General features: G+C 35.8%; 1 protein-coding gene across 1 annotated transcript in view; it reads right to left on the bottom strand.

The window, feature by feature from the left end:
* EFTUD1 (elongation factor Tu GTP binding domain containing 1) overlaps positions 1 to 21,183 on the bottom strand; it is an 82,138-nt gene that overhangs the window by 22,821 nt on the left and 38,134 nt on the right. The window contains exons 15-16 of the mRNA XM_009330902.1: positions 6,150 to 6,281; positions 3,510 to 3,657 (exon numbers count right to left, since the gene is read on the bottom strand). Of these exons, the coding sequence (XP_009329177.1) occupies positions 3,510 to 3,657; positions 6,150 to 6,281 (280 nt within the window). The remainder of the gene's footprint in view (positions 1 to 3,509; positions 3,658 to 6,149; positions 6,282 to 21,183) is intronic.

Consider the following 21,183-nt stretch of genomic DNA (forward strand, 5'->3'; position numbering starts at 1 on the left):
ATATAGAACTATTTTACCAAACAAATAGAAAGTTAGTTTTTGGATAAGTCACTGATCCCCGTAAAGGAGGTGCAGTTAGATTTTCATGCTGCTATAGTTTACATTCAAAAACAAAATTAAGGAAAACCATGCTCCAGTACGCATAACTTGAAGGATGAATTACTTACATGCCTGCATGGACATCTGTGAGGCTAATACAATGCATTCAGGCACACCATACTTCAGCTCTGTCTCATTCTAAAGCTGAAATATTTTGCTGTAATCAGTTTTAGAATAGCCACTATTCTGCATCAAGCCTCACTTCTTGTAGTACCTACAGCTGAAAGCTAGTAGCTGAATAGCTGCCTGCAGTAAAACAACCACAACTACCACCACCTGAAATCATAGGCACTTATATCCAAGCAAACACAGCTTAAAGTAACTCATCAATTTTAATCTATATGATTTGAACCTTGAGAAACAACCAAAGGCTCTGTCTTTTGCACTGTGGACTACATGGACCTAGGAGCTCTAAAGCAACTTACTCGAAATACTTCACAAGTCTGGGAACAGTGATGATTAACATTATCTCTGTTTCTCTGTGATTGGTATTTGAAAACCCCCTTTTATTAAAATTTGCATTTTGCATTAGCATATGAGGTATAACTCATTGCATCAAAAATTGCTCTAAACCAGATTATTCTAGAAGCTATTAGTCTAAACTCCAAGAAAAGTGCAACTTGTAGAAAAAAAATGCAAGCTAGGATTATGTCTGGATTTTTCTTGTAACTAAGCATGAATAAAAACTCCAAGGGTTATGACACAGGAAATGGAAGTGAAGCACTGCTTTATCCAGGCAACCAGCATTAAGTTCACAGAAATAATTTTGTTCTTTGGTCTGATAACCACCATAACAGTTTCATAATATAAAGCAATGCTTTAAAGTCAGCTGAAACATTTTAGGCATAGCAAAGGATGTGAGTGATGGCAAGATAAAATGAAGAATGACTTACTATATTTATTTGACAGACTCAAAGTTCAGAGTTGTGTATCCTTCTTAACCACCCATGAGGTCTGAGCAGGTTCATTAAATGACAACAGAAAGACTAACCAAAATCTCCTAAGTTCTGGTAAATTTGGCCGAGTGAAAAAAGTTGCAGAGGAAAACCAAATGTCATTGTAAACTTTATTTCCAGGAGATCTACCCCTGCAGTTTTTCCACGCACTTGTATTATACTAAAAAAACAAAAAAACCCCACACTGCTACCACCATCTTCATTCTCTTTGTTTCTCATTCTGAACAGGGTCATTTAATCCCCTCATGCTTAGTATTTACAATGCTCTTTGGACATAAAGTTCTAAAAATTTCTATTGTAGAATCCAGAAAATAAAGTGTTCAAAGTTAAAAGCTTCAATTTATTACTCTATTCAAAAAGAGCTAATTAGGAAGAAACAAATAAAAATAAAGTTAGGGAAATTAAGCAGAACATCCATATTTAATCATTTAGATAAACATGGATGACTGATCTTTTATTTGTTTCCATGTCTTTTCACATCTTTGACAATAAGTATCACTTGAACATAGTTTTCTAAATACACACTGGGAAAGCTAAAATTAAATATGTGCCTTTGGAAAAGTTTGATTAAAATCTTGACAAAGACAATTCAGTGTAGTTTCAGCTCAGCAGAACCTCCTCAGTTTCTGCAGTTACTCCAAAAATATCAACTCTTCAGAACCCAGTTGATACAATTATGATAGGTGCTAAGATCAGAATCCTGCCCCACTACTTCAAGTGTGACTTAAGCATTTTGAATAAACTTTCCCAATATTTTGGGGGAAAAACTTGTGAGTCACATTTTAAGGGTATTATACGCTGTCTCGATCCCTAGCTCACAATTCGCTATTCCAAACTACGTGCACTTAGAACAAGCTAAACGTGTGTACAGAAACACAAATATAGCTGATTAACTAACATTTCAGACCACAACTTTTCCGCTTTACACTTTAATAATTAACTGAAGTAAGTTTATGACCGTCAGAACGCACGTGGAATCCACAAGGAATGGTGCAAGACAGAGATCCCATTCTTCACTTTTCCTTTCACAAGCTGGGGAGAGAAGGAAGGGACAATTCTTGTCCCATGGGCTAGTATGTGAGGGATGGCAGCTAAGATACGCTAAATCCTCAGAGACAGCTAGAAGGAGCACGAGCTAGTAAACACACTTGCTCCCAACTCCTTTTGGGAACTGGTACCCAAGTGAAAAAAAGGCACCACATGTCAAGTCTAAGTGCATCAATGGTGGAAGCCCTGCTGGTCTGTGCCCTCAGGCGTTTCTTGTTTCTGCTTACGATGCTACAAGCACAGAGTGTTTATGTGCTTTGGTAGTTTGGAATACTGACAACGTTTTCTTGAGGAATACAAGTACGGGACACAAAGTGGTCACTCTTGACAGTTTATAGTTCTCTTAACGAAAGCCAACTCAGAAAAAAAAACAAAATTGTATTTACAGAAGAAAAGGTTAGGAATGTAAAAATAGGGACTGCTACTAACTGCTCACTATAATCCTGTTTCCCCATCACATAGCTATTAATTTTTTTTTCTTTCAGATTTTGACCAATGCCAATAATAAAGGCATTTATACATCTTGCCATGCAAACTGCAGCTGAAGACAGGCGCAACCAGTTTTGCTCTATTTAACACGTTATGTTCAAGTGATGTGTATCAATAAATAATACTATGCTTTTAAAAGTGGTAAAAATGTGTTGCACTAAATTGTAACAAGGATAACCATTAAAACATACATCCAATTTTACAAGTGATCCAGTCTAACTTCCATAAGAAGTGATTGTTATCTGACATTAACTGGAATGAATATGGGCACAGTAAGACAGACATTCAACCATCCATCATCAGGTTTGCTTTTTGGTTTAGAAAGTAAATGCATGTGGACAGAAGTATCAGAAATTTTTTAGTAAACAAAGTTATAGGAAAGGACTGTTTCAGGCAACTGTTCTTCTACCATTTAAAGAAACATTAGAAGATACTAAATGTATGCATTTATGCTTGCAGAAAATTACTGCTCATGAGTAAGAGAACAGATTAACATTTTAAAAAAAAATCGATGTGAAGAGCAAAGGAACAGGATAGAGTGTGCACATACAATTTTGGTCTTGTTGCTTTCTAATTTTTGAGAGTTCATTTATCAGACATGATTCCCCTCACAGTTTTTATTTTGTACAAATGGTACATTACATTCTTAATTGGACTCCTGAAACTACTGCAATTTATCATTTCTAGAAAGTGCCCAAAAGGTGTATAAGATGTATAAAAGTGATGAGCTAGTGGCTTCTGCCCAACTGCAGGTAAATTTATAGTTACAAAAAGGTACATTTACAATCCAGTGGTAAAAACTGTTGGTGGATGAAGCTTCTGTTTTACCAGAATATAAACTAAAGATATGCATCTGACAAAGAAATACAACAGACACCTACTGAACTAAAAATATTTCTTCCTCCTTGCCCCTCTAACCTTTCTTTGAGGTCATCCAAGCAACGCTGAAGATGAACTTCTCCTGCTGTCACTAGCACATGCTCTCCTGTCTCCTGGATTAAAACTTGGACACATGGATCAGCTTGGTTTAAAAGCTTCATTCCTTTGACCAGCTGAGGCATATCACCTGGCAAAATAAGGTATTATTAACAAAGTAATACTGAAGAAGGAATACTTGAAGTAGGATATACTTAAAGTGAGAAATAGTAACACTCATTTTTATGGAAGTCTAAACACAAATACATATTTAGGAATACTCAAAAACTTTCAGCTAAGTTCTGAGGTCTTTCTGTGGGCAAATTTCTGTTTATGAGTCACAGAGTGGTATGGTTTAAGAGCAGCAACTGAAGACATAAGCTATACTCATAATTTGTCACCAAGAATTTATGTACTGATTATAAAATTCACATTATACAATCATAACCATGGTACACATTTGAATGGCTTGCATGTTTTTGTTTTACATAGTTTTACAATAGGTTTAATATACCAAGCTAGCTATTGACTATGACTGTTATCTTGCTTCCTATATACAATTAACTATAGATACAGCTCATAAACAGCACACAACCAATAAAAAAAAATGAATGTTATCAATATGAAGTGCTTAAAAATTTCAGGATTTCACTCCTCATTTTCACAAATTATCAAGAGATATAACCTCCCATTTATTACAACTGTTTAAAGTCATCTTTCAGTAAATAGTTGTACTTCTTTGAAATCTTTCATGTCTAACTGTAGCAACCTGTAAATTGCTAATGCTTAAAATGCTCTAAAGACATAAATAATAACATGTTAACTTTACTAAAATAAAAGCAAAAATTATTCCATATAGATTACTTAGAAGGCATAAGAGCGAATGAAGCACAGGAAGGATTTAAACTAGCTGGAAGCCACTGAAAAGCTTTAATAATATTACAACCTGAAAAGGGGAAAAATCAGGAATGTGAGAGCTTTTCAGTGAAACAAAATACAGCTGTCCCTAAAATGAAGATGTTTAAAAAGAGCTGCCTTGAAGTTAGTGGAGACTGAACAACCACAGCTGAGTCAATTTTGGCTAGATTACATCAAAGCTATGCATAAACACCTCATGCCAGCAGCCTTTCATAATTAACACAATTAAAAAAATTCATTATGATTCCCTTTTCTTATTTTACGTAAGGGGTAACGAATACCCACAGGCTTTCTAGGAATGCATATTCATATTCAGAAAGAAGAGTGACATTAAACTTGTCACTCACTTGGAGACTATTAGAAGAAATACGATATTGGATATTTAATGCTAAGCTTGTAATAGAAAAGTATCCTTGAAAACCAGACATAAAAATAAATAAAAAGTGGAAAAAACACAGTGTTAGTTCACATGGCCAACATAGTTGAACAAAGACTTTCAACCTTGTCTTCTGCATTTAAGCCCACTGACAGGGATGAGTAGATTTTTTTTTTTCTTTTAGAGCTTACATGAAGATTTTGACATGAATGTAAAATATACATAGGGGAGTAATTTGGATCTATTTGAGTCGTTTTTCCAAATAAGCAAATGCAGTTTTGAGGTAGGTTTACTGTGGAAATCCAGGGCACTCACACGAGACAATGTGCTAGGGCCACCTCAAGACTATATGCAGCCCACTGGATAATTGATTGCTTTCAAGCTGAGCCTGCAATGGCCAAATTTTGCTTGTTTTCCTGTTATTGCAAGCAGCAGCAGATTTGCAGGAAACTTTAGCAAGTGTAGTTACCTTTGAGGCTTCTGTCCCTCTAACAGATTTAGTTCAAACCACAGATTCAGAAGTTACCAGGGAGGAGAAATTACGCAATAGTGTAAGAATGATATAGCTTCATTTCCTTAAGGAAAAAAAATTACCCCAAAAATTGGTCAGTAGTTCTAGAATTACGTTCCTTTAACATTTTCAACTTAACACTACACTCAGTAGAGCCACCGATTTCCAATACTTTCAAAACTGCTTTAACAAATGCAGGATGTACAATATACGATTATGTGTTATTCAGACACATGGGACAAATAACTGCTAAGCTGTCCAATCACTTTCTAAAAAACAGGTAATCTTAGTGTTAGAGTATTTTGTAACTGAACGAAAAGCCCGTTATTTTGGTTCTACTAATGCTACAACAACAAATGGAAATTGGGCTGAAATTCAAATATAGCCAGAGATATACTACTCTCTGGTTGGGGGTGAAGACCAGGGGAGAAATCAACTAGAAGCAGTACTGCAAATCTGTGCCACGAGCTTACCGGTGTAGCATAAAAGAATGTCAGCAGAAGTGAAAAACCCAAAGATATACTTACCTTCAAAGTAAAGGAATACTGAGCCTTTAGCATCACGTAGTGTCTTACCTGTGGAACAGCTAAGTCTGACTGTAAAGGGCACAACAAGGTCTCCTGTATCTCCTCACCTACTAAGACATGAGCTAGCCAGCTAGAAGAATTCATAAGGACAATAAAGTATGGCCCTCTAGGCAACATATATATATGTTTTATACTGGGTCAGTCTCTGATTCATTGGATAGATCATGAACTAGGCAAATCACTAAGGGTGGGAAGCTGCATTGCTACCATATTGAATTCGCGTTACCATCCCCATTCTCCTTTAAACTTACTTGGATGTTTTGGTTCAACAGCTACCCGCACAATCGGTGTAGCTTCAAAGTTGAGAGGTGTAAACGGTGGACAAGCTGGCGATGTTGACAGTGTTGCAGACTTTAGCACAAAATCTTGCAGGCCTCCTATTCCTAATAGAAATTGGGAAAAAAAAAGCAAAACAACAAAAAAATCACCCACGGTCATATTAAATGAGACTAAAGACATCAAGCTAAAAAAAGCTGAAATTATTCTAATTACAAAAATCAGACTCAAAAATTCCTCACTGTTCATATAAAGTATCTGTTAAAATATTTGTACTTAATCTGGGTACTCGTCTCTGGTGTGACATTTGATAGTCTCACAGTTCCCATTGCATTCCCTCTGTATCTTAAAAAGGCATGTTTATAACTCTGAAGAACAGAAAGGACACGAGGACTTTTTTCCCTTCTAATATGTCCAATCCTTTGTACAGCTCAGACTTATTTTTGGTGGTTTAATTTTAGAAAAATTTAGATTACAAGAGCCCTCCAAAGGTCATTTAGTCCGACCTCCAGCTCAAAGCAGGGCTAACTTCAAAGTTAGATCAAGTTGCTCAGGGCCTTGTCCAGTCAAGTTTTAAAAACCTTTAATGATGGAGACTCTACAGCCTCTGTTGGTAAGCTCCTCCAGTCCTTAGTTACTCTTATTGTGAAGAATGCTTTTTTTTTTTTTCCCCTACACCCCATGCCCATCTGGGATCTCCCTTTTCTGCAACTTGAATCCTGTAAAATTTAGTTTATCATATAGCAAGTTATTAATTCTAATCCTATTAGATTTTCTAATGCTGGCAAGTTGGAGAAAACTGAGCTTAAACTGTAGTGATAAGAAAAAATATAGAAAAAATATTAGCTATAAATCTGCAAAATAGCTGCTGTAAATGCATATTTAGTCTTGGCTGGCTAGCTGGCACATTTAAGACGATTTCAAATTATTGCTTTCAAATTCCTAACCAACAGGACATCATTCATAATTCAGTCAGAGCTATAAAAACACTACCAGGAGTGGCTGAGTAATAAAGACAACAAATAAAGCTGATACTGATACATACAGTCAGTTTTCCTGATTCTCCCTAAATCATAAACAACAAGCATTACAGTACTTCTAATGGAGTATAAATTAAATGTACACATAGCTTATTACAAGAAAATGAAAACCTTTAGCTCATAATCTATACCTGCTTAAAAATTAAATTTGCATCTGTAGATTGCTGTGTGTTTGTGCTCCTTCCTCTTCCTTCTCTCCTACATGCCCGAGGAGTGATAAGCAGAGAAATTCTAAACCCCAGCTCCCCATTATCACCCTAATACTTTTCCAGGTTCTTTTTTGGCTTAGTCTTCTTTATTTGAGGCCAGAAACAAAGAGGGTCAAGCTTCCACCCTATGAGATCATGAGGGAGTTTAAATTCTGAAGAGGCAGTCTGCTGCAGAGTTATCATCTGCAGAATCAGGCTGTTTCTGCAGCTCTGAAGGCTGAATGTCTGGCCACTAGGCTATGCCAAAACCCGAAATGTCACTATTTAAGAAAACCTGCCTCAAAAAACTGGAAGCAGAGCAACATTCAACGGCTTTAAATGCAGGATAGCAGATGCTACAAAGAAAATAAATCTGTATAAACTCTGTGTTGCACCTGACCTATGACCAGCATGTATTTCCTCTTTTTCACTTATTCAACATGTGGTTTGAATGAAAAACAAATGCTGGATCATCATCACCACCAGGGACTGAGAAAAGGGATGGGTCCATTTTATTCTGATCTTCTCCAGCTGGTAAAAGGAAAATTATTTAGAGTGGGAGGTGAACAGCTTCTTTTCACAGTGTAATGTGAACCAGAGAAATCAAGTTACCAAATCTTACTTCAGATAGACTCACTCTTTTCTTGACACACATTACAGTACTCTTACCACCATAAAGAAAACTTAAAGTTCTCTGCTCTTTTGTTTCACATTTGAAGGTAAAAGTACATGAATTATACTAGTGTCTGCCAACACTAATACACTAAAAATAAAAAAATCTGTCAGTTTTCATGAAAATCTGTTAGGCTTACAGCCTGACTGTTTTAATTGCTTAACTGGGTGAGCTAGCATAGAGCAGTGTCCAGACCTGATGAATCTATTTAATTTACAAATTCTTAGTAATGAATTTTGGCAAAAAAAATCCATAAAGATTAAAGGTTCTTGGACACTTTTTTGCATAATATGATTATGAGTAAGTAACTGCTAATGTATTTTCTGAATAATATTAGACAAAGATGTAACACAACTAATTCCAAAGTACCACATGACATGTCAATGGAAGAATTCTACTAATTATGCTGATACATCAATCTCAAACTTACTTATTGTTCATCCCAATGAAATTTACACGTACTACTTGAGATCACAGACCTCAAATGTGTATTAATACGTTAATTACTTGAATAGACTTAGAAAAGCCACTCCAAAATTAAGCTTATAAATACGTCTCCCATTTTAAGATTGCTTTCATTCTGTTCAGCCCTTGAAGAAAGACATCATTATAACACACACATTTTACTTCACATTTCTTTTTGTAGTACAATAATTTTCAAAAAGAGAGGAACCAAAGGTAAGAAAAAACTGCTTACGCAAGGAAGGTGAGACAAACTACTGCTCTTTTGTTTTAGGTTAGCTTAAAGAATGAAACTCTAAAAAGCACTGCAAGTATTTTTTAATAGTCATCTCTCGAAGAACAACCTAGTCTACGAAGTGTGTAGTCTGTCACACAAATAAACATGCATGCCAGTAGGCAGTTTGTTGTACGTTGCTTTTATGTATTTATTTAAGAGAAGCTGGAGTTAAAAATGTCTATAGGAATTTTTCAACATGAGTATTAACTTGATCAGGAAACTGCTGCTTTTTATAAACTCTGCCTGTGGCGCGTCACCTAATTTCTATACAAAAGAAAATGCTGAATTCTGACTGTTCGGGGGAGTGTGTAAACTTCAAAGACACAAGAGTTTATTAAAAACTCCTTATTAGAAATATCACATACTTTGCTATATACTGTGTAACACCACTTTTAACATTGTGCTTGGTAGCAAAGCCTTTTCATCCCAGTCAAGAGTCAAATCACCTTTACAGATTTTATAATGTAAGGCAAAGAGCCATATCTACTAAACAGTTACTACTATAAGTATCTTCTCTTCTTGTGCATAGTCCTGTTGAGATTAAGAGGATTACAGTGTAAAGAACTGCAAAGCAAGCTACCCATGCTGAAAAGTCAAGCCTACCAAGGGATATCATATGAGATTTGATAGTAAGTATGAGGCTAGATTATTTTTTCTTAAATTCGTCATCTAAATGCTCTGTTCCTACTGCAGAATAGTATTTTTGTTTTGAAAAAGCATTCCCACATACTGCTGGTCACTAAAGAAACACAGTGCCTGAACTCAACTGGACTTGAATAATAACCGACACTGAAAAATAGCACTCGCCAGGGCTCTGTCTCTATGTGCCAAGGACTTCACTGAAAGAAAGGTAATTTTACAAAGCTTAACACTCAGACAGAAACACACAGGCAGACTAGCATTAGTTCTACGAACCTGATACCATCTTTAAAAGAAACAGGCAAGACTTCAAGTATTATGTGGAGATATAATTTTAAAAAGATTACAAATTATCTCTCTTGTCCTAAAGAAGCCAATCCCACACGTAATTGTTTCTCAAACTGATTTTTGGTAGCATATATTGAGTATCAACCACATTTATAGAAACGTAACTAGTTGCTTACTTTTTACATAGACTATATTCAGATTACTCTGACAAATTATTCACAGTGACCAACAATAAACATATTTCAAAGTGTTGAAGTTATTATTTCAACAGTCATTGCCAATCTGTAGGTTGAAAATAAGACTTCCTCTAATAGACAAGGAACTCATTAAAAACCTGTGAGATAATGTTAAAAAAAATCTTCCGAGTTTGGTGGTTTGTCATTTAAAAGAAGACCAAATTATGGTGTACATCAGGGAGAATTATTACACAGACAGGAGAAATGTTAGATTTACAAAGGTCCTTCTTTTGTTGAGTCCCTTCTATTACTTGCCCTAGAAGATAAGAATACTAAATCAAGTATATACCTACTTGTATCACCAGTGTTTTCACCACGATAGAAACTAAATGGTAGAAATAGATAAGAACATCATGACTGAAATTTTCAAAAGGAGTAGGAGGTTTAAGAGAAGCCATTTACTTTTTGCTTCTGTGTCTTGCTGGTAACCACTACACCTTAGACACTAATTATGCAGCCTTTAAAGATAAAGTACACTCTTCCAGCTGAATTCAGCTATAAAGATCTGAACACATAATAGATCAATTTCAAGATATGTGTAATTAGTTTCCTTTGATGTAGAAAGATTTAGCATTTAATGTTCTTTCAAGATGCAAAAAATGAAGCAGACACCACTGCCATGCATAACTTTTTCAATTAGATAAGGAAATAATTTAGTTTGCAGTGTAAAAATCAAACAAAGAAGAATGAAAGCTGTTTAAATTTTAACTTCTGCCACATTGTTACTAGCCTCAGCACATTAGTTCAGTGGATCTCTATCTTCTCCCGCTGATGATATCACCACTTAAGAATCCTTGGCTGCTTTGGAATGGAGACATGTCAAGCTTTGGACTAACACAGTAAGGAACTAAGTAAAGCAAAAAGCTAATGTTAATCTTCCCAGTAAGGCTCTGTCTCCACTGAAATATATCATTTATCATCAACATCGTTTGTTTAGAAAGATTAAGACTTTACGATATTGAAAGTCTCCCTGTTTAAACGCTCCACGCACTGCACTATGTATCAGCGAAGAAAGACCATGCAAGCTCATTGGTAATTCATGTAAAAGGAGGTGTGATGCAAACTTCTGTAAATCTACACAGTCTGAAATCTTAAAACGAGCATGTGCCTTTTGTTTCAAAGGGAGTACAAACAGACTAAGACCTCAGTAATTTTCTTTGGGCAATAATACAAATACTTTTTTTTTCCTCCCTAGTGAGAGACATTTGAAAAGAACTGTTTTTAAAAGGTGCTTTAAAAAAACACATAGAAGAAAATAAATTTACAGATCCACCTTAAAAATATGATTGGCTCTTAGATGTTTCCAGTTTCTCCTTAAAGTAAATAGGCTGAAAGCCAACTAAAACAAACAGAAAGGCAAAATGTATTTGCCAAATGATATAATAATCATCATCAAAAAATTAATGAAAATAACTCTGTATCAATCATCATTCTCCTTCAAATCTATCCACAGAATTCTCCTCTTCCCAATATCTAGCATATGCCTAGAAAAGATTATACCATTAGCACACGGTTACCTATTAGGGTGACTAACGCTGGTTCACTGTTTCTACATAGACTTTAAGTATCAGCCTCCATCCTTCCCTTACTATCCCTAATTTAAAAAAAAAAAAAAAAGAGGGATTTTGCAAGGGGAAACTGGCTTTTGGTAGAATTAAACTTGGTTACAATAGTACGCCTTTTATATTTGAGGAATCTTAAAATGTTTTACAAGTTACTGGGATTAAATGATGGTAACTAGCAACTTTGGACTAGTAGCTACTATAGCTTAAGAATACCTTGTATTATACATTTATCGCCTCAGTTCTTAAGCATGTTTCCCTTGAGTCTCATGGGCACTGCATAGAGACATCTGAGGGCAGAACTTGACCTTTCTATATTAGAAACTGTTTCTGGAAAGGAAGGGAATGTAAATCAAGACACAGACCACATTCTAGTTGAGATTTCATCAACTTTTGTCCATAATACAGACCACATGTTAGCACAGATTGCCGGTGAGCCTCCTCTTCTCATCTGTAATTGTGCAATTCCCCCTCAATTGTTCTTACTTGATTCTGAGGCAAGTGAAATTGCTTGTATGGAAAACAGAATATTGTGAAGTATGTGCATGATTTCAGCTGTTCTCAGTACTTTCCAATCATTTTACAGAAAAAGTTAATTCAACATTTTCTTTTGTATTTCACTTCCTCTTTCCCAATGTGGTTTTTTTGAGCTGACTCTCTAAAAATCACCAGTATCCAATAGACTGTAGAAGCCTCTGTCCCAGTTTCTTCATGAGTTTCAAAGAAACAAGTTCTACCTGAATACACGCTAGAGATTAACAAGCAGAAACGTGAATTCAGTTCCTCAATACAAAGGTGTTCAGTTACACTTTTATTGTAGAACTTCACTTCCAGGTTCACAGCAGTTTGAGGGCAAATTCAGCATAACTTTCTGATTAGATGAGAGTAAACTCAGCCATATTATTAACACTGTTGTAACAAAATTCCCTCTCCCCAAGGGACACAATCATGCGATAGGACGTTAAATGCAATAAGTGACTTTTGACACAAGCACCTCAATGCTTTACTACTGAATCATCGCGTAGTAAAAGATGAAGTGCTAGGGCACCCCATTGAGTTCTTTGAGGAAGAAGACTAGAAGTTCAAAGAACAAAACTGTCTGCTTTTAGAAGAACTGCAAGGAAAGCAATAACATGATCTAACAGCATTTCCCACTAAAATCTCCTATTGCACGATTAGAGTTTTGCAGAGGATTGCAAACATATATAATGAGTAAACAAGCATCATTTATCTTCTGCTGAGATTCTTTGGAAAAAAATGCCATATATTTGATTACGTACTTAGACTGCATGATACCATACATTTCCTAACTGTTGGTTGAGTTGACAATTGTAATTATGGACTTTCCTATACTCTTCTCAGACTAGACTAAAAACAATTTCAAGGAAACTATAAAAAAACCTTTACATTAAACAGTAGCATCTTTAAAGTGATAAGGTGAATGGACAGAGATCTACCTGCACTGAATCTTAGTGAAAAAGCAGACACCAAAGCCGAGTCAGGAATTTGTTTGCTAAAATACAAATTTACCTTAAAGTAAACAGAATTAAACCAAAACCAGTTAACAATTCCAAATCTGACTTCTGGGTTTACAAATAGGTGTAGTCAAAATGAAATACTGATTTCCTTAAGTTGCTTAATGAGGCAAATAAAGAAGATGAAAGTAAATACTTTCTTTAAGATAATGATATTTTTCTTATGCTACAAAATTATTTCATTTGTCATGCCATGCTAATTTTTGGAGCTCAAAACTAACATAAATGATCCTGATTTTTAAATATTTATGGTTAAACTTAATTTTAGCACAGAAACTTAGAAAGTTCATGCTTAGATCCGTAACCCGCCCCCATTCTTCTTTACGTATTATGAAATCAATGCACTCGTAGCTTCTCAAAAAAAAAAGTTAAAAAGTAGAAAAAAAAAAATCTTTACTCCAATTTAAGTTACTTTACTCTTTTAACTGTAAAGTGTTCTTGATAAAGGCACTAAACGGTACCTTTTGTGGTTTTATAAAAATGTTTCTACTTCTACTCAGCAGTATACATGTAATATATTTTGCCTGAGCCCACACATTATAATTCCTTTCCATACACCAGCTCAACTTGACATCACTTGAAAGCAGCGATACAGAACAACAGTAAATATGTGGACAGATCTTTGTACAATGTGACCACATAGGCACTGGAACTCACTTCAGTTAGCCTGTACATCAAATTAATACTTCCATTACTGCATGTGGAAAGCATTTAGCACCATACAAAACTCCTCAAGGGTTTCTGAAACACAAATCAAATTTTAGATTTATAATTCCTTCGAATAAATGATTTTAATTTGACCTGACAGAAACACATCTGAATTTACTTATTTTTTTTTTAAATGACAACCAGAACTTCAGAGGCAGTTCAGCACGGTTGTTGTCCCAAACAAATGGAATTTGGGAATGGTTATTTCAACATATTTACTTTGATAATCTAAAAGTCCTTTGAAATGCTGATTTGTTGGGTTTTTTTATTATTAATAGTAAATGTGCTTTCGTAAATAAGTCCATGAAATTGCATATTGTACTGGAAAACAGATCAGCTGAATTCATATAGAACATCCTATGCAATTGATAAACTTTTGCCCAGCAATCCTCTAAGGAAGAAGAAAGCCTTCCAGACAACAGAGCATCAACTACGGTCTCTAAAGAGAATATATATTTTTGGGAGATGAGAAATGTCTCACAGGTGTAGCTCTGGATATTTCTAGGAAGCCTCCCTACTTTGTCCCACAGATAAACACATGCTAGTCATCTACTGATGATTTCTACTGGTTCAATGAGAAAAGTATTTAACAAGAAAGAAAAAAGTTCTTTCGTTTGTAATTCCTATATTGAAACTCTCCAAGACTTCAGCTATAATGTTGACATCTGTCTCGTAGAAGATAGAAAAAGATGAGGCAACTGACCCTTCATAAAGCTGTTTTGTGCACAATTATAAATTGATAATAAATCTTACCCATGAAAAAATGTCAACAAAACCAAGAAAACATTGAAGTGTTTGGTAGAATGCTTTAGTTAATTAGGTATTGATATCAAGCCTAAGTTTGCAAAAAGAACACATACTAAAAGACCTATGATTCTTCATCCTCAAAGTAGCAGAAGAACAAGACAAATCTCTATGTTCCAGCAGTCCTCTAGCAAAGACACAGTTTATATTGCTTATATTTTGGATGTTAAAGAGGAGAATATTCAAAATATTTTAAAATAAACCTCTCTGGCTCACTGAATATATCATAGTAGTTACATTGGAAAAAGGTAGAGCAATCCTAACTCTACTCTTTTGCAGGACTACCGTTAATAACAGCTATGCACACATGCTCAGTCCTGGAAATCTATTAAAATAGGATCCTATTTTCTTAGGTCTGTAACACGAATAGATTATATATCGGAAGTACTAATCAAAACAATCACTTCTCACTTTACTCTATTAAAATGTTTTTAAAATATTTCGCCTACACTGAAATGTATATAGAAGTTCAGAAAGCAGGGAAGGGGGAGGCAGCAGCCCGAAGCTGAGAGGCAAGCATTGAATCAATTGTGCTCTATCAGACTGAGCATGAAAAGTGTTTTAACATTAGAGGAAAGGAGATGGAGGCAAAACCTTTCTATTTAAAAATGTAGTGAAGTCCAATGTTTATTTTTAAATAGACACTGGGAAGACATAAAACCCCAGACAATATTTTAATATTTTTATGAGAGTACTTGAGGCAAGATGCCAAGTGACTGAAGATCTAAAGTTATTAGGGTTTTGAGCACAATAGCAAACTGAATTCTTCTAATTTCTTGACCAGATGCTTCCCACAACAGAGCAAAATAACTAATCTCAGCTAATAGATCAATAACATCAAATAAGTTCTTCATAAATCAGACTAGCTATAGCATAGTCTAACAACCAACCGACCATTAAGAGAAAATGCCATTTTAGGTTTTATTCAGTTTTAGCAGTGTGTCCTGAAAATGGACAGACTTCATGTATATACTGTTTTCTTAAACTGAAGATTATAAAACATAAGTAACATCTGTTACTTCCCAGAATCAATTATAAGTGGTGTTAAAATTAATGAGGCCTTCAGGCACTAATCTTGCAAGGAATTCATTTTAATCTGTAGAAGTCTTGGAGGTTTTGTCATGTTTGCCTAGAAAAAGCTACATGAACATATTGCTACACGTTCTGCATCACATATCCTAGGTACATGGGGAATTTAGAATCTACTACTAGAAGTGCCAATTACAAAAGACAATGGTACTTAGTTTAAAAGCTCATTAAATTTTGTCCATCCTTGTGCTGATTTTAGGATTTTTTTAAATGTAGAATCCCAATATACTTGATTTACATTTCACAAGTTAAAAAAAGAATATGAGGCCTTTATCATTCAATACATCAGGTAAATGCAAAGACAGACTAATCACTTACTAGGATATTTCAGACATCACAAGTAGAAGCAGCATACCAATTACCAAATGTGTACAATATCCTGTGGGAAATGCCCTACTGAGTCATCGACCATTTATCCTGTTAACTTGTAAGACATGCAAGTAACTAATTAAAATTCAATTTTCCAAGACCTGACCCAATGCCTAATGCTCTCCTTTAAAGGCAACCCCCCCACCCCGCATTACATCTGCCTATAAGTGACTCCTGCTTGCTTATTTTGTTGCCTTGGGAAATATGGCTTATAAAGTACCATGAATAATGGATCATTTCAGTCTACATTATGCAGAAGTTGATGTTTGTTTTAAATACAATAATTTTCAAGTAAGATAAAGAATAACATAAAATTTGACACCAAGCTAAAAGAAACCTTTAAATAGCTCATTTGTAGTTACAAGCAATAATATTTTTGGGGATAATTAATTAGAAGAAAGATTCTAACAAAAGAAAACACCTTCCCGACGCCTCGGATTAGGACTATTTGACATAACGGGTGTACAAACAGATGGCATGAGAGGGAACAGGGAATGCCTTAAATACACTTGTTAAATCAGCAGCTTAGGAAGTTACTGATAATGAGTTATTTATCATGCACTCCAATTTAATAGCAAAATAAATACCAAAATAAACAGAAAATGCATTCAAATAAAAAAAAATACAGAAGTTACTGCCACACGAAAACCTACGACGGGGCCACTAATACTGATCTCAGATTGAAAGGCGGAGATATGCTCCAAACACATCAAATAAAATTCAGCTAGAATAGCGACAAATTTTTAGTGAAAAGTAAAGATGGAATTCCAGAAAGTTATTTCAAAACACACACATTAATCATTGACAAAAGTACCTAAGAAATACAAAATAATAAAATTCTGGAGAAAATGTTCTGCTAGACCTTCATTATTCTGGTTAAAATAGGTTTTTGTCACAGCGATAAAAAAAATTTCTTATTTTTCCACAAAATAAAAACTATGTTTAAATCATGAATTTTACAAGTTGGCTTCATGTTAAGTACTTCTGGCAATCTGCATCTGTGTAAACTAAGCATACCAAAATCATGTCTATTTAAAACATTAAAAAACCCCTAAAAAATAAGACTGCTACTCCTTATCCCCCCAACGTTTTTCCCCCAAAGGAAAGGAAAAAAGACTGCCATTTCCCCCCCTAATTTCTGATTACTTCAGTTCATGTATCATTGAGAGTTATTACTGTAATTCGTAGTCCATATAACTTTTGACTTCCTAAAATATTGCAAAATATAAACTTTTATTAGCTGTAGGTCAAGAAGAAAATGAAAAAAAAAAATATATTTACAGATCATTCCTAAGATAGGAAATTCTTAAGACTAGTGCAGAAGACCACATAATTGAATTGGGCTTTAAAATGTTCCTCTACTTCAAAATGGAGAAAAGAAATTAAATAGAACTAATCTTGATTTTTAATGCCCCCTCGCAAAAAAGTAACTTCTAAGATTGGATTTTATTTACATCCCACCAGTCTACCTGCAATGATAACATCCCCAACATTGCTCTCTTTGTTTGTTAAAAACAGGCATGAGCCTCATACTGACAAAAGGTACGAGGAAGGGAGCTTGGAGCCTTAACATCTCCACATCTGGAAAGCCCTTAGTGTTTAATTTCTTTTTCAACAATAGTAACACCAGTCACTGAGTGCTTCATTTGCGCTAGAGGATAAAAGGAAAAGAGACCCCACCCCAAAAGGCAGTCTAAGAACACCATCTCAAATACAGCTAGGATGATCTAGCAGCCAGTTGCCATCAAAAGGAGCAAGCTTGCCCCCGCTTCTGGCTTCCCAAGCAGCGGCACTAGCATTTGTCAGGCTCTGGGTGAGCCAATTCGGGACACTAAATAAACAGAGTAAAACTAACCTAATAAAAAGGCAATTTTCCTTGTCACCCAATTTTCACTCCCGCAACTAAGAAAGCATTAATACATCTCTAAGTGACACTGCTTCTGACATGTTGTCCAAGAAAAAGCAAATCAAGATATTAATCACAATGAAACTCCTATGGCATGATGAAACCAACCAGAAGTATAGGTTTAACAATCAGCACCTTATAAAACTAGTTAAGAGAGCTTTTTCCCCTCCCATCCATGTTGAAAGTGGAGCTAACACCTCATGGTCCTGAAACAAGTTAATTTGTCTCCGTGCCCCCTCAGAAACTAGATCAGTCTGGCTAACATTTTGCTGACTAAACAGAAGAGTCCGCAGATGCGGTATCATGTATCACCCACAAACGACAGCAGTGACTCGGCTGCTGCTTCAAGACAAAGCAAAACCTTAAAACACAGAACATCAGCTGCTTTTCTGAACAAAAGAAGCATGGCCATTTGCCACTGGTAGGTATCGGCTTTAAATGCATTGGAGGAGTTCTGGGTAGACGAACCTTTTCTACTAAAAATGAAAAGCTTTTCTGCTAAAAATGGCTGATTACTAAAAAAGACTTTTTTTGGTTGAGAAGCAACGCTTCCAACACAGTATGTCATACTTCCTGATGGGATTATGTACACAAAAGAATCTGTTAAAAATGGAGTATGTTTTTAGTCTCATTTCCAAAGTAAACGCAACTCCTGTAATCACACAGTCTCCCCTCAACAACTTTTAAACATGTTGTCAACTTCCACTAAGTTTACCAGTGAGAGAGAGGAGAGGGTTCAGATGTAATTAAGTTTCCACAAGTTATGTAAAATCAATGGCTAAGTACTGAAGGGAGACCAAAATTGGTGAGCTCACTGAAACAAGGGCAGGCAAAACACGATCATTATATATCCCGCTTGGAAGCAGCTGCCTGGAGACCAGCATGCGCGTCCTGGCTGGCCAACTGGGACACACACAACTGCAGGATAGGCGTAGCTTAGAGGGAAGCTGAGGATTTTAAGGACACCAGTCCACAGGAATCCAGGCTTTGTTAGTACCACTGCCCAGAGAACTTGCTTTTTGAACATGTCACAAAACAATTAGGCTTTTGTGGAAAAGCTCCAAAAAATGTAACCATCAGGATTCCATACATTTTAGGTCCCGTTTTGAAAGCTTCTCAACACGCAGCTCTTTGCATCAATGAACCATGTAGGCTGTCTTTAGAGTTCATCACGTGTGCTTTCAACTTCCTTGCCCTCAACAGCTCCAGCAGACTAAAGAGGGAGGAATCAGTTTGAATGTCTTTGCTGATGTGTAAGTGCAATAACTGATGTAACAAGAACTACCGGCAGGTTTGCATTTTCATTTAGATTAACGGGTTCACAGTCATGCAACTCACAATGGTTGACTCAATCCTTTAATATTGCAAAAAGCATGACTTGTACAAATCTTAACATATGACACTTGGAAAACACTAAGTATTTAAATGAATATTTGTTGCTCAATACTATATTTCAGAAATCCAATTAGTCACCAAAACAGACTTCTATCAAAGTTGGCAATGACAATACTTTAGCCAATGAAGCTTAAAATGACAGTAACAGATAAACTGACTTATCCCCCGTACATTAACTTAAACAACTGTATAATTTATACATTCCAAGTGTGGTTTTTCTATTTCCCCACCAGCAGAGTGTCTCGGCTCAGGTCTGCCTACATTCAAGTCAACAACAGTGTGCTTCAACCAACACCAAGTGCCTTTGAAAAACCTGCCCGCTTCAAATTCATGGGGATGACAGAAATCTCTCCACTCTGTAAGGAAAAGCTTTCACTCACGTCTCAGCTGGAGTCCTTAAATTCATTGCAGTTTTCCTATTCCGATCTCGCTGTCTTCACACAAACAGGCCGAGAAACAAAGATGGCAGTATAAAACGCTCACTGCCAAACTAGCTGAATTATCTACCAAAACATGCCTGCAAAAAGGAAGGTTACCAAACACAAACTCCCACAAAAAACACTAGCTAGAGTCCATGATAGATATGACAGAAGAGCAGCCTTGAAAATGGAGCCTCTCATTTTTTAAAATCACTGGCTTGAATTTTGCCCAAATATGTAACAGACCTCGCTGGAGAGAATTAGGTAGTAAGGAGAAAGAAAGGTTAGAAAAGAACCGTATTTTAGTCGTAAGTAGATGCAAAAAGGTACCTAAATTTGGTTCCATGTATCCATGCCAAAAATTCAAAATACAATCAAGTAAAGTTAGCAGGTGTTCTCCATCTTAAGACAAAAACTCAATGGAAACAGCCCCTCAAACATTACCTTATCTACCTAAAACTGGAATGAAACAATTCTTTATAAATAACAAATTCTTACAAATTCAGATTCTGAAACCTGTAAGATGAAACTAGAAGTTTTATCTATGCTTGCTATTTTCAATTCATACAGCTTTGACAATGAAATTAGCATAGCTACTACTAGGTAAGTACAAATGGAGTTGAAACACTGCTTGGCTTGCAACCTCTGCAGAAGAATATTTCTAGTAAATGTCAGCTTTTCCAATTATTTACTAAATGATAAACCACTACAAACAATCTAAACTTTAAGCCTAAACTGTCCAGTGCTGCCCCTTTAACACTGTTGTTTAGCAGTGCTCCACAGTTGGACATCAGTTGATTCTCCTAAATATAGCTCTGCCTTAACTCCCCCCCACAGTTCACAAGCCAGACAAAGCCAACTTCATGACTCACACACTGATACGGGCCAAAAAACCCTCACAACACTTTTGCAATTTAATGTGAAGCATGAAACAACATTAAAATCTCGGGAAAATATTTAGAAAATAACTCACTAAAACATAGCCTTTATTAACAATCTCTTGACTTTGTAACCTTCCCATTTGTTACACAGGATTTTGATTCTCTGCAACCGTCTTCGTGTTCAGTGGGGTTGTGTGCAGAATTAATTCCAAACTGGTCTTCCTCGCTCAGACTCCCATGCCCTCACTGCAACCCCCTCCTTGCTTTTTCTGAACTCCTTGAAGAAATTTTGCTATCAACAGACAATGGAAGCGAAAGAGAAATACAGAAAATAATAAAAGGCTTTTGTGGCTAGTTCAAATGTAGAAGTGAGGCATTTGACAACCACAGATGGTATTTATTGCAAGAATGCTGTATATTACAGGCACTAGGTCTATTACACAGTAAGACAAACACTTCTTCACATGCAGGTGTGAAAGCGTGTATCCTGCTTCCCTCCCCGTTACACAGGAGGCCTGGCTAAGATTAGGAAGCGCTC

This window comes from Pygoscelis adeliae, unplaced genomic scaffold (genome assembly GCF_000699105.1).
Source record: "Pygoscelis adeliae isolate BGI_AS28 unplaced genomic scaffold, ASM69910v1 Scaffold318, whole genome shotgun sequence".
NCBI classification, from domain to species: Eukaryota; Metazoa; Chordata; class Aves; order Sphenisciformes; family Spheniscidae; genus Pygoscelis; species Pygoscelis adeliae.